The sequence below is a fragment of the Cydia pomonella genome, chromosome 10 (genome assembly GCF_033807575.1).
Source record: "Cydia pomonella isolate Wapato2018A chromosome 10, ilCydPomo1, whole genome shotgun sequence".
Classification (NCBI taxonomy): domain Eukaryota; kingdom Metazoa; phylum Arthropoda; class Insecta; order Lepidoptera; family Tortricidae; genus Cydia; species Cydia pomonella.
The window spans coordinates 23,503,312-23,518,771 of NC_084712.1; the positions used below are offsets into that span (position 1 = coordinate 23,503,312).

General features: G+C 44.0%; 1 protein-coding gene across 1 annotated transcript; it reads left to right on the forward strand.

Moving 5' to 3' along the window:
- Positions 1-10,261: 10,261 nt before the first annotated feature.
- On the forward strand, positions 10,262-15,325 carry LOC133521773 (uncharacterized). Its single transcript, XM_061856840.1, has 3 exons — positions 10,262-12,473; positions 12,639-12,897; positions 13,248-15,325. Exons 1-3 carry the CDS (start codon positions 10,560-10,562, stop codon positions 14,978-14,980), a joined length of 3,906 nt encoding a protein of 1,301 aa, XP_061712824.1. The 5' UTR covers positions 10,262-10,559; the 3' UTR covers positions 14,981-15,325.
- Positions 15,326-15,460: the final 135 nt, after the last annotated feature.

The window sequence follows — 15,460 nt, forward strand, 5'->3', positions numbered from 1 at the left end:
TATGGTTAGCAATACGTTCTGACTCAATCCACCCTTTGTTATAAAACTGGGAAAATGCTCTTTGTGGGTATGTACATTCAAAGGTGTAGGGTTAGAGCCGGCGTAGCTTTCTGACGTTCATAAGCGCATTGTGATATGCCTCCTTGAATAATAACTATCTTTATCAAAAATGTCTTCAATAATGCCGAACTGGCACTCGTAACGGTCCCTAAACATATCATAGAGAGCTTATAATATGTGTCTAGGTCTACTTAAAGCAGTGTATGTAATTGTACATGACTAGGCATTATAACACTCGTGTGATGTTTTTATAAAACGAGCTAAAAGCGAGTAGCGAACCCACACTCGTATTTTAATGTCTTTCATTATGTAGCAGTCACATAAACTACTTAGGTACTATTATTTAACCCTTTATCAGGCTGAAAGTTCAAAAATGAAAATGTCAGTCTTACTCATCGAAAATAGAACACAAGTTTGAAGTGCCGTATGTTGGAAATATATCTCCCTTTGCCTAGTAAAGGGTATGTTATTTATATCTACTACTAGGCTATGTTATAAGAATGTCGAGGAATATCGCAGAAGTCAAAATACCTAGAGCATGCTACCTGCATTTTCTAAACACTTCACATTACCGTTCCGAAGCAATATTTCAAAACGCTAGTGAATTTCGGCACAATGTCCTGAATATTTAAAATGAGCCGTCACAAGCGAAGACGCTGCAAGTATTTGCACCCGGAGATGCAATTTTAATACTGCTGCATATTTTCACTACGACGGCTGCCCGTCTCGTATATAACAGCCATTGATAAAACCGTTTGAATTTGGACTTTATTACTAGGGAATAGAGAAAAGATTTGAATGAGTTTTCGATAGGCACTTACGACTATTATGCGTGGTGTGAGCGCGGGAGGCAACAATGCCGCGGCGAATTTCAAGTCGTTGGTATATTTTTATTCGGTTTATTTGTTGCATTTTGGGTTTTGGCACTAGTATCCTGACCTTTTCAATATTGTTAGCGTCTACTGTTGTGTGGGAAAGTTATTTCACCTTCGTTTGTATTATTTGATGCAGGAATACTTACATCTGAAAATATTATTATATACCTAGACGTAAAATCATATCACCTGCCGGTAGTTATATAGGCACAAAAAGCCCAGATACTTTCTTACTTACAGACATCCGTACCTGTGTTGTGTGCTTAAATATTCTTGGTAGTCTCTTAGCGCGATCACTAGTTATACCCATACTATTAGGTAACTGAAAAGTTCTAACATACCATACATGGTGACTCTTTTAAGTGTTACCTACTGTTAGTTATACGTACGCTTACATAACTAACAGTACATATGGTTGACGAAATATAATTTAAGTACACCGAACTCGAGAACAACTTGTATATCGAAACGTGCATGAACTGTAAGGGGCAGAGCCCCTTGATTATTAGCGCAAAGTGTAAGCAGCACCTGCTTTGGAGTGACATGTCAATGTCAAGTTTAAGTTTTCCCATTTAGGTCACAAGATGGCAAAACTTACAAGGCGCAAGGGAGCGTGCGTGCACAGTAGGGGGCAGCACCTGCTTTGGAGTGACGTGTCAATGTCAAGTTTAAGTTTTCCCATTTAGGTCACAAGATGGCAGAACTTACAACGCGCAAGGGAGCGTGCGTGCACAGTAGGGGGCAGCACCTGCTTTGAGTGACGTGTCAATGTCAAGTTTAAGTTTTCCCATTTAAGTCACAAGATGGCAGAACTTACAACGCGCAAGGGAGCGTGCGTGCACAGTAGGGGGCAGCACCTGCTTTGGAGTGACGTGTCAATGTCAAGTTTAAGTTTCCGATTTAGGCCACAAGATGACAGAGCCTACAACGCGCAAGTGAGCGTGCGTGCACAGTAGGGGGCAGCAACTGCTTTGGAATGACGTGTCAATGTCATGTTTAAGTTTCCGATTTAGGTCACAAGATGGCAGACCCTCCTCTTTGCTGTTAACTCGTAAACCTTATCCCAAAGCCGTAAAGCCCACCACAGCTCAGCTACAGTGATCTGGTTGTTTGTACGTGGTATTTGCCCGGCCCACTTCGGCTGAGGTCACTCACGAGCCTCGAGCTTTGGTCGCCGCATTAGAAAGTAAATAGCTACTAGTTTGTGAAAGGGTTGAAATGAGACTATTGGCGCAGTGTTTCCGTTGTGCCTTAAAAAGTACCTTTAGATTTAGTTGTGTGATTTAGTGTACGAAGTAATCAATTCTAAAAGAGAAAGAAGCAGAAGATATATAATACATTCTGTACTATATAATACATATGTATATACAAAACTACCTAACCGCACACATCTTTAAAGTAACTGTAATGTTAGTTTTAGGATTTATAATTTATACCGGATGTGGCCTGTAACATAAGCAAATAATTTAAACATAGATAATACTCTTCAAACGATGACACTTTAGTTCAATAACTTTTAAAAATTACGAAGTCTTTAGACTTCCTACTCTTCATACAAATTAAACATTATTTTCAATGTATTTATGTACGTTATCAGTGTAATTCACGTTGTTTATCACGACATGACAAAATGTGCAATACATTGCGTCTTGGAATAAACTAAGTGTGCTATAAATTGCTGAACAAATGTTGGTAAGTTTAATTTTTTTGCCCTTGTTACATGCCACACCCGGTATACATATAAAATAAGCTCCAAATCTACTTTAAAATCGTACTGACCACTTATCTTATCTTATCTTCTGATTACCGGGGGCCCTTGCGGATACACTTCGACCCATAGGGATCTTTTGTGTAGTTGCCCCCTAAGGAAAGACCCATTAGCTACTCAAGAGCCTTTTTGACCATTTCCATGTGTCGGATGATGGAGCTTATGGGTAGCCTTTTGAATTCCTTTGGTTCCAGATAGCCTGCTCCAAAGTCTTTCATTCTTTGTCTGGCGAGGGCGTGACATTCACACATTAGGTGTGTTACTGTCTCTTCCTCTTCACCACACATTCGACAATCGGTGTTGTCAGAGTGTCCCATCCTGGCCAAAACCCCTTTGACCCCATAATGGCCCGTAAACACCCCTGTTATAATTTGGAGTTGTCTCCTGCTAAGTTTCCATAGCTTTTTGCTCCAACCGGAGTCTACTTCTTGTATGAAGAGCTTTGAGTGCTTTAGACCCGTCAGACTGTCCCATTCTTTTTGGTGTCTCGTCCTAGTGTGGTCTTTAATAGCCGTTATAATGGTTCCCTGTGAGAGCCCCACGAATGGTTCCGGACCTATGTGGTTACTTGCGGATCCGGCTCTGGCAAGTTCATCTGCATTTTCATTGCCTATGAATCCCTCGTGCCCTGGAATCCATACCAGTTGCACTCTATTTTGTCTTCCAAGCTCGTTCAGAGCTTGGACACCATTGTACACCAGTCTAGAGTCCACTCTGGGCGCCCTGAGCGCCTTGAGTGCAGCCTGACTGTCACTGAGTATATAGATATTCTTCCCTTGGGTTTGCCTAACTATATTCTCATGCACACAGGCAATTATAGCGTACGTCTCGGCTTGGAAGACAGTAGCGTAATTACCCATGCTTATGCTACAACTAAAGTCATTTGCATAAATGCCTGCCCCCGTACCAGATACTGTCTTGGACCCGTCTGTGTACCATATGATGTCGTTTTCATCCGAATTTGGTGCTTGAAGACCTTCGGTCCATTCAGCCCTTGTTGGAACTTTAACTTCAAAATTCTTACGGAACACAAACTTGGGTTGCATCTTATCGCAGCCCATATTCGTTATCCTTTCCATGAAATTGTCACATTCCATGTTTGTGTGTTTAGTCTTTGGCTTGCTATCGCTCCATAGGCCGGTTAGAGCCAGCCTGTGTAGCGATTTCCGCGCCTCAGATTGTATCACCAGATGTAGCGGCGGGAGGTCTAGCAGTACCTCCATCGCCGCTGTTGGCGTTGTTCTAAACGCCCCGGTAATAGCCATGCATGCTGTTCTCTGTATTTTCATAAGGTTCTCCCTGCATGTGCTCTTTAGTGTCCTTGTCCACCATGCCAGGCATCCGTACAAAATGATAGGTCTTACCATCATGGTATAGATCCATCTTAGTACCTTTGGGTTTAAACCCCATGTTTTCCCATATGCCGTTCTACACATTCCAAACACTCTCAGCGCCTTGGTTGTGGTAAGTTCGACATGCTTCCTCCAGTTCAGTTCTTTATCTAGTGTTACACCTAGATATTTCACTTCATCGGACATTTCCAGTACCCTTCCATAAAGCTTCAGTTGCTCCATGCCATTGAGGGTCTTTTTCCTGGGTAAACGGTATTACCACTGTTTTGCCTGGGTTGATAGAGAGTTGATGGCTGTTGCACCATCTCTCCACTTGCTTCAGTGCCGTATTCATGATTCCTGATACTGTTCCCGGGAATTTCCCGTTTACAAGAATCACTAAATCATCTGCATACCCTACCGTGTATGTTGGGCCTTTGTTAAGTTCTTCCACCAGTGAGTTCACTACCAGACTCCAGAGAGTCGGTGACAGAACTCCACCTTGTGGGCAGCCCTTCGTGGCCGTTGCTAATATTTCGTCTCCCATAAGGGAAGATTTCATTAGTCGGCTATTTAGCATGTTACCGATCCATCTGCAGATTGTCGGTTCTATGCCGTGTTTAGATGCTGCGGTATTGATTGCCTGATACGTGGTGCGGTCAAAAAGCCCCCTCCACGTCTAGAAAACTGGCCAAGCATAGTTCCTTTATTTCTATTGCCTGTTCCGCTTTGGCTGTCACCAGGTGTAGTGCTGTTTCAGTTGATTTACCTGGCTGATACGCACACTGCAATTGGTGTAGTGGATGTCTCTTAAGAGGACCATCCCTTATGTGTCTGTCTACCAGTTTCTCCAGTGTTTTAAGGAAAAATGATGACAGACTTATCGGCCTGTACGATTTGGCTTCTGTGTAATCTGCCTTGCCTGGTTTAGGCAAGTATGTCACTTTTACCATCCTCCAGGACACGTGGCACGTGTCCAAAAGGCTATGCACGCTCTGTACAGTCTACCTAAGTGTGGTATTAGTACATTGGCACCTTCTTGTAGTAGTATGGGGTAGATTCCATCTGGCCCCGGGGCTTTGTATGGCTGAAATGTTGATAGTGCCCATTGTATCTTATTGTGATCTACTACTTTTTTAGACGTGTCCCAGTTGTACCTGGTTGTGCTACTGGATTGTTCCATTGCACTGATTGCTACATCGTCCGTTACGCCCTGATGTATTATCGAGCCTGGGAAGTGTGTTGTACACATAACTTTAAGGGTCTCTAACCCCGTTTCAGTCATTCCTCCGTCCCCTCTTCTAATGGAAGTAAGCGGAACTGACTTTGTCGTGGCTAGTGCTTTTGTAAGTCTCATACCTTCCGGTATGGACCTGATTTGATCGCAATGGTTCATCCATGCTTTTCTTTTTGCTTTCCTCACAGCTTTGCTGTATTCTGTGAGTTTTAGCGCGTAATGTTCAAAGTCATTAGTCCTTTTAGCATCGTTGAAGACTGCCCTGGTTTCCTTCCGGAGTTTTGCGATCTCCGGGTTCCACCAAGGCACCCTCTTCGCCAGAATTTTCTTTTCCGGGCAGTTGTTAGACCAGGCTGTATAGACAGCTTGTACTATTTTGTCTGCTTCAAATTCTATGTCAATGATAGAGTTTAGCTTACCTTTCGGCTCTCCTAGTTCCTCACCTTCAGTCGCTTTTAAAAGCTAACCAGTCGGTGTTCCTGGGATTCCGTTTACGTATAGTTCCTAATTGAGTTTTAGTCTTATACCTAAAGCATATGTATCTGTGGTCTGATAAAGAGATTTCCCCAGAGACATACCATGAACTAATCTTATTGCTCGCGTTGTTGGACGCTAGCGTTATATCAATAACCTCACCCCGTCTAGCATTAACGAATGTTGGTTCATTGCCTTTATTTAATAATTGTAAGGGAAGAGCTTACCAGAAAATCCAGTACCTTCTCCCCTCTTCTGTTGACGTCCGAGCTTCCCCAGATGACATGATGCGCGTTCGCGTCGCAGCCAATGATCAGGGGTCGTGTTCGCTTGGCTGCCGTAGTCAGCAAGATCCCGTAGCTGCCCAGTGATCGGATCCGCTGCCTCGTAGGGAAGGTAGGCTGATGAGATGATTAGTGCCTTACCCCCCCCTTGTTTTGGATCTTGACCGTAGTCAGATCCCTGGAACAGAAAGCATGTAGAAGCATAGCATCAATGCCATTTTTAACATAAAATACATGTCCTCATATTACTCTCAGGACAAACATAAAGCAATGTCCCGCCAGTACCGTTTAAGCCTCTTATCTCGCCTTTGTAGATAATGGTTCTTGAATAAGGGCAATATCAAACTTGTCGCTTTTTAACTGCCTAGCCAGAAGGGCGGTGGCTGCTTTATTGTGTTGAAGATTTATTTGTACACACCTTAGACCCTCCATTTCGGCGTTTTACTGTTTGGTGGTGCTGAGATCAGCAGCCACCTCCTGGACCGTGTCGTCGAAGGACATGGGTGACATGGTGCCCTCCAGGTAGAGTTCCGCTAGGCCCACGCAAATCCTCTGAGCCCGCCATCGATGAGAATCGGTGACGACTCTCGAGCCATGCGCGGTCCGGCATAGTCCTCCCCGAATTGCACCATGCTCCCCGCCTCCTCCAACTGGCCCCCAGCCTCCTCCACAGGTGCGCCACTGGGTAGCAGCGCCTCCTGTTCCGGGCCCCCCCCTGTCGCCACAGCTACCGTAGCCTCTTGGGCTACCTCCCCCCCCTCCCTTGCGTCCCCGCAAGGCTCGACCTCAGCCCCCCCCAGCCCCTGCTCCCTCCCTTCTTCCCGGAGCTTGAAGTGGCTGGTGTCGAGCCCCGAGTGCAGAACAGAGTCGGCCTCCTTGATGACGGTGGCCGACCTGACCACTTTATTACCTCAATCCGTCTCAAACCTGCAAAATACGTATACGTACCCATACGAGTTTTATCTACAAAAACGTTCTCCCTCAACAAATACAGCTGTGTTAGGCTTCCGTCCGGTGGCAGGCGGAGCGGAGGGCAAGTGCCGTGTCGCCGCGTCGTGAGCTGTCGCGTCCGGTGTCGTGCCCACGCGGGGCCCGACTCAGGTTAAATGACTTGTGACCGGTTTTGATCTTATTTTTATACCTTTAACATCGCTCACTGTTTTGTATCAAAACTAGTTCAAAGCCATACAATAGTTTAATTTACAATCGACATCCTGATGGTTACTTAAACAAAGGAGGAAGAATTGATCCTTCTAGTGTAGGACAAAACTCAATTCGCCGAGAGAAACGGCTGGAAGGAAATGTCTTATTTTGTCTGAGGATGATTAGCTATGTTTTTTAAAGGTTCTATAATTGGAATCACGAGCGAAGCGAGTGATTCTAAGTTAGATTCTTGAGCGTAGTGAGGACTCCAAAACACCGAAATGGAAAATAACTTTGCTCTCGTGTGACACATACAACTTATCACCTCAGTAGTGAGAACATATTAAAGGTAAAAAAAAAAACAACATCAGTAAAGTTAACCACATTTATTTACATTTAAGAATGAAAGGCATCATCATTATGACGAAAGCTTGTCTCACTCCCTGGAGTGACGAAAGTAGCTTGTTCGAGCTGCTGAGGTGAAAAATAAATTTTCGCACCAATTAAAAAAAACTCCAAACTCATATATTTTAGAAAACGAAATGAATGAAATGAAAGCATTATTTCGGACAAAACATCCATATTATGTTAGTAATGACTTACGGCCAAGTGTGTTAGTAGAAAGTATAATTGCAATTTGGAATGGCATGCAGAGACATCCAGTGAATAAGGATAGGGCTGTCCATCCCCTCAGCAATCACCTTCAGGAGAGTGTTGGTACTGCCCCCGAACACGCTCGCTCAGGGACGCCGCCCGCTTCCGCATCACGGCTTGGAAACCGTCGGTTCTCCATGCGGCGAACATCCCTGACGCGCTGCAGCGCCCAGGGCAGCCCCAACAACCCCTGAAGGCGTTATTGTACTGGACGCGCAGAGCATTGTAGGCTTTTTAGTGTAGTCACTCCACAGGTTGCACGTGTATAGGGTTTATGTGACTGCTACATAATGAAAGCCATTAAAATACGAGTGTGGTTTCTATCACACTAGTGTTTTAACACCTAATTATGTAGAGTTACATACACCATTTTATCTACACCATATTATAAACTTTCTGTGATATAGTCTCTACCCCAAATTACAGCCAACATTGGGGCATCGTTGCTCTCTTGGCGGAATTCGCGGATGTGTGGCGGCGTCACCGAAATATATTTATCATCCATTTTAAAGGAAACGTTTGCTATTGCTATAGTTACTTCAAAAAAAAAAAAACAAATTCATTTTATAGTTAAAACTAATTAAACAATAAACTGTCTACTTTACGTCAAATAGCGGTAAATTAATGATGATTGGCGGTTAATTTTAGAGACAAACTAGAGTCGAGGCTTATTTCCGTAGGGTCCATATTGGCTCATATACAATTTATTATTCGAATATTTTTAATGATACCGCTTTGTAGTCATAATCATCGTTTCTCCGAAAATTGTTTCTCATATATTTTTTAAATGGTTTTTTTATAGTAAACCGGTACTACGCGCACACGAGCGATAACAATACAAAGCCCTGTGTAAACACCGCCCTCGCGTACTTAGAACGACACCTTATATCGCTATCCCCAACGTTTCATTTCGAAAACTTCACATTGTCAGATATAATAAGCGCACTTAAAAACATCAAACGAAAACAATCAAAAGTGTTAAGGCATACCTAAACCGCATAGAAACTGGCGGCGGCCTGTGACCTTCAGCCTGGCCGCGCCTAGCGACCCGTGCGCTCATCCCCGGCTGCAATGCACCTACGTCACATACATGTTATCGCGTCATGTCACCAGCAGCCAATGAGAGGCATCCATCGCGTATATGTCGTGATCGGCAGCCAATGGTGTAGAGGCTCGTCATCCCTGCGCGCACCAATGAAGACAGAGAATGACACTCACATTTCGATCTCTCACCGAACTACCACGTAGCTTATACGTACTTATTTTTTGCTCATTTTTATGTAACGTTAATTAATCAAAAAACCATGTAGAAAATCCCGAATTATATAATTAATTCGAAGAACCCGCTGCCTTCGTCATTTCTACAACCTGCCATCCACATCAGCGCAAATCCTGGCCATCAGCCCCAACGTATGTCTATACGCGCAGACATAAATTTTGATCCATCGAGACCGGATATCAACCAGCCTTGGATACACGGATTGGATGTGAGAACGCATCGGCAGAGTGCTGTAACGACCTGAGTCATCGGCAGCGGTGAAGATCTTCGGTGAGACGAGCCAGCTTACCTTTCCTACCTTTCCCTTTTACGCTTGCGTCATACCGTGCTTTTCTCAATTCCAGTGCTTGTGCTTTCGTTGTGACCCTATCGCACGTCGTCGAATCGACCTTCGCAAAAGTCTGCAAGCAGCCCGCATCAGCTTTACCGCTAGCTGCCTTGCTGTGCTCGACCGTGGTGGTGATTGCAACTGTGAGTACTTGGCGCCTGCCTTTATTCGATTCGCAAAATGACTGGCAAAGATGATCTTGTGTTTCACGCCGCGTTAGGTCCTAATCAAGAACGGACTTGGAAAAGATAAAACATTTAAGCCGTAGGCGAGGTTCCGTAAAATGTAGGCTAACTAATTTCAAAAAGTTTGTCAAAACGTTTGAGGGTTTAATTTTGTCCGATACCCAGCGCACAGAGCTTAATTTACGCATACAGGGAGCTCGGGGTATTTTCGATGATTTTACTGAAATTAATAATCAGCTAGAAATTTTAATTCCCGATAGCGAAATGGACTCACTTTTTCAAGCCAGAGAGGCATTCGAAAGCGAATATTACGCGATTTGGCTGAAACTCAATGTATGGTGAAATGCTCGGAGAAAGCTAACGAACCTAAAGTGCAAGCTTCGAATAATTTAGCCCAAACAGTTCGGCTCCCCGTCATTTCTTTGCCAACTTTCGACGGATCTTATGAACACTGGTTACAATTCCGTGACACATTTGCGTCCTTAGTGCATAACTCGCAAGAAATAACCAGCATTCAAAAGTTCCATTATTTAAAGTCATCGCTCAAGGGTAATGCGCTTCTTGTTATCGATTCACTTGAGTTTCGGCAGATAATTACACGATTGCTTGGGAATTGCTATTGAACCGGTATGACATAGTAGATTGCTAGTGCACAATCACGTAAAGGCCTTATTTTCTATACAATCGCTTAACAAAGAATCGCCGGCACTGTTAAGAAAGTTATTAGATACAGTTTTAAAGAATTTACGCGCTTTAAAACTGCTCGGCGAGCCACAGAAAGTTGGGACACACTAATTATTTATTTAGTTGTCTCTAAATTAGATTCCACCACCGAACGTGAGTGGGAGCAATATAAATGCACTTTATTACCAGTGTCGAACGAAAATAAAGTCGCGCTTAAGGTAGACGATTTGCTTAAGTTCATTCGCGACCGCGCCGATATGTTAGAAACCTTATTGGTTACGCACAGCCGGTCTAACACTAATAGCACTTATCCGCAGCATGATGCTAAAAAATCATACACTCATAACGCGCACACGGCTCCAAAGGTTCACTGCAATATCGTTACCGAAAAGTCCGTCGACAAATCTCACTCCAAACAAACACCAAACAAAAAATTATGTTTTATGTGCAACGGTAAACATCCTTTGTACTCGTGTCAAGCATTCATTGATTTAACTTTGCAAGATAAATTAAAGTTAGTTCGCGATAAAAGTTTGTGTGAGAATTGTTTACGAACAGGACATGCATCCAGTGAATGTCGATATGGCCCGTGTAGAAAGTGTAACAAAAAACACAATTCCATAATTCACGAGGACGAGAAGGAAGGTGCCAGTGACAAGCGCTCCGTAGCATTGCTGGCAACAGACAACGCATCAAGGTCGCCCTCCTCCTCCTCCTCGATCACTGATAATAATATCGCACACGCACAACACGTATTGCAGGTATCGAACGCACACATAGACGAAGACGTATACGCGCGATTGTCTTCGAGGCGACCTGTAATGTTAGCAACTGCCCTAGTCGAAATTCCAGATAATTACGGTAATTATCATAAAACGCGAGTGATTCTCGACAATGGGAGCGAAGGTTGTCTAATTACCGAAGCGTTGTGTGACAAATTAAATCCGCAATCGTTACAGTCCACTGAAGAATTAAACGGTATCATGAATTTAGCTACACATAGTTCGCGAGTATGTGAAATCGAAATAAATTCACTTGTTACCAATTTCAAGGCGCGATTACAATGTAGGGTTTTACCGCAATTAACCTCATCATTGCCTACGTTTCCGAGCAAACGTAATCAATTCCGCATTCCAGATAACGTACGTCTGGCAGATCCTAACTTTTATGAAAGTCAACCCGTTGAGTTACTTATAGGAGCTGACCTATTTTGGGAGCTCCTCGAAGGTCAAGTTGAGATAACGCGCTTAACAAACGGGGCATTTTTAGTAAACACTAAGTTAGGATGGATTGTTTCCGGACCTGTTTCCTCTAATACGCGCAACACGAAGCCTATCAATTGTAATTTTACGCAATCTCTTGACATGCCATCATTAGATAATCAATTACGTAGGTTTTGGGAAATAGAGGAGGTGCAGGCAAACAACAAATCGCACGATTCGCGCAGCGAAGAGGAAATTGCATGCGAAGACCATTTTGTCAAAACGACCACCCGTCTCGAGGATGGTAGGTTTTGCGTGCAACTTCCTCTCAAAGAACCTCCCGAATCTCTCGGTGACTCATTCGCGCAAGCAAAAAGACGCTTTATGTCGTTAGAAAAACGTCTCAGTCGCGATCCTACATATAAAGGCATGTACAGCGACTTTATAAAAGAGTATCTCGCGTTAGGTCATATGAAACGAGTATATACCTACGGAACCCCTAACTACTTTCTGGCCCACCATGGAATTTATCGTGAACATGCACAAAAAACACGTCTTAGAGTCGTTTACGACGCTAGCGCCCCCACGACCAGTGGCAAGTCGCTGAACGACATACAACGCGTAGGTGCACCTATTCAAGGCGATTTGATTGCCATATTGCTGAGATTCCGCGAAAATAGGTTTGTTGCATGCGCCGACATAGAAAAACATTATAGACAAGTTTTAATTGACGAATCTCAACGCGACTTACAACTTATTTTATGGCGCGATAATCCATGCGACGACCTTGACATATATCAGCTGAGTACCGTTACATACGGCACGGCGGCCGCTGCCTTCCTCAGTTGCAGGTGTCTCAAACAGTTGGCGCTAGAATGTAATGACCCCGAAGTAGCTAGAACGATTAGAGACGATTTTTACGTAGACGATTTGATCTCTGGATCGTCTACAATTCCCGAATTGCTACGAATTTGTGACGAAACCGCGAAAGTTTTAAGTTCTGGTTGCTTCCCATTACGAAAATGGGTTTTTAACTTCGATTGTACCGATCAACGTTATAATGATGATACATCAAAGGAATTATCATTAGGCGAACACGCGCATAGTAAGACTTTAGGTCTCGGTTGGTACAACAAAAGTGACGAATTGTTCTATCATACGCGACACGAGTCAAATCCTAAACCTGTCACAAAACGCATAATATTATCCACGGCATCACAGGTTTTTGATCCGCTCGGATTATTAAGTCCGATGATAATTATCGCTAAATGTTTATTACAACGGTTGTTTTTATTAAAGGTGGATTGGGACGCAGCGGTTCCCGATGACGTCACGCAAGCCTGGCACCGCTTTGTAAACAATCTAGCTATTTTACCTAGCATTCGCATACCACGCATGTTATGTGCAATGACCATATATGTATAGAATTGCATATATTTTCAGACGCAAGCCAATTAGCTTATGGCACTTGCGCCTATGTACGAACGATTGATGATAAATCAGCTGTTACCGTCCGGTTGCTATGCTCAAAAAGTAAAGTGGCCCCAATTTCGCCTCCGTTGAGTACGCCTCGATTGGAAATGTCCGCGTGTTTATTGGGCGCTAAATTATATAATAAAATAAAAGAATCGTTCCGCGCAAAATTCAACCGAGTAATATTTTATACCGATTCAACAATTGCTTTAAGTTGGCTCCGAATGCAGCCTAATTTACTAAAACCTTTCGTTCAAAATAGGGTTGCAGAAATCCACGAAATAACGAAAGAACATTCGTGGCATCACGTTAGCGGCAAGTGCAACCCGGCCGATTTGGTTTCTAGGGGAGTACAGTTGGACGCACTTCGCACCTCCAGTCTCTGGTGGACCGGTCCCGACTTCCTTCATGACATTAATTATAATGCTCAGAGTGTCGATCCGTCATTGTTGCTAGACGAGTCCCAGATACCCGAACGTAAAACTAATCCTATGACTAGTCTGGTATGCAACGACAATAACAATAACCTATTTACATTCGACAGGTTTTCTCAGTTCAACCGTATGCAACGCGCGGCCGCATATGTGCTTCGCTTCATTCATAACGCGCGCAATAAAGATGCACGTCGAACCGGTGCGCTCACTGTAGATGAACTGAGGGAATCTGAAATATTACTCTCGCGCTTATCGCAATTGGAGTCATTATCGGATGTTCACAATGTATTGACAAAGAACAAATGTATCGCAAAGGGTTTCTTAGCCAAATTAAATTTGTTCATTGACAATAACAAGGTAATTAGAGTCGGAGGACGGCTTACAAATTCTTCTAGGTTTGATTACGATAAGAAACACCCGATATTACTTTCTAGTAAGCACCATTTTACTGTTTTATTGTTCCGATATGAACACAAAAGATTATTGCACGCAGGACCGCAGCATATATTGTTCTCGCTTCGCGAGGCCTGGTGGCCTGTAAGCGGTAGGAATTTAGCTAGGAAAGTGGTACACAGCTGTGTTGTTTGCGTTCGTTTTAAGGGTAAAACGCTAACTCCTATTATGGGTAATTTACCTTCAGAGCGATTAGAACCCGGGTTCGCGTTTGTCAATTGCGCTGTGGACTACGGGGGTCCATTCTACATTTTAAACCGCAAAGGTCGGGGAGCCACAACTGTTAAGGCGTATTTATGTATATTTATATGCTTTGCTACACGCGCAGTTCATTTAGAGTTGGTTACCGATCTCTCTTCAGATGCTTACCTACTGGCGTTGAAAAGGTTCATTTCGCGTCGTGGTAAACCTTCAAAAATATATTCAGATAACGGACGGAACTTTGTAGGTCTTATGAATGATTTTGCAAAGTTTTTAAAATCATGTTCAGGCGAAATAAAAGAATACGCGAATTCTCATAAAATTGAATTTATTATGACACCACCTTATGCTAGTCATTTTGCCGGTCTGGTTGAGGCTGGTGTTAAGAGTTGCAAGCATCACTTGCGACGCGTGATAGGTGATGTTAAGCTAACTTACGAACAGTTTAGCACGATTTTGACTCAATGCGAAGCTATCCTGAATTCCAGGCCTTTGAGTCCTTTGTCCTCAGACCCGCAAGACTACACCCCTTTAACCCCTGCTCACTTCCTCGTTGGACGTCCGCTGACAGCTCCTGCGTGCGCTGACCTCAACGATGCTCCCGTACACCGTCTGACACGATACCAGCGAGTGGAGCAAATGCGACAACATTTCTGGGCCAGGTGGTCGAAGGAGTTCATATCCGAGCTGCAGGTCAGAACAAAGTGGACGAGGAATATGGACGACCTCAAGGTGGACACTCTCGTCTTGATCAAGGAGGACCATGCTCCGCCCCTCAAATGGAGCTTAGGGCGAATCACCAAGACTTTCCCGGGTAAAGACGGCGTCTCCCGAGTGGCCGATATCCGCACATCCCGCGGCACTGTACGTCGAGCCTTTTCGAAGATCTGCCCGCTACCTACGCATGATGACTAACTTCACCGTCTCATTGGAAGTTGACTCTTCCAAGGCCGGGAGCTTATGTTAAGGCATACCTAAACCGCATAGAAACTGGCGGCGGCCTGTGACCTTCAGCCTGGCCGCGCCTAGCGACCCGTGCGCTCATCCCCGGCTGCGATGCACCTACGTCACATACATGTTATCGCGTCATGTCACCAGCAGCCAATGAGAGGCATCCATCGCGTATATGTCGTGATCGGCAGCCAATGGTGTAGAGGCTCGTCATCCCTGCGCGCACCAATGAAGACAGAGAATGACACTCACATTTCGATCTCTCACCGAACTACCACGTAGCTTATACGTACTTATTTTTTGCTCCTTTTTATAACGTTAATTATCAAAAACCATGTAGAAAAATCCGAATTATATAATTAATTCGAAGAACCCGCTGCCTTCGTCATTTCTACAACCTGCCATCCACATCAGCGCAAATCCTGGCCATCAGCCCCAACGTAT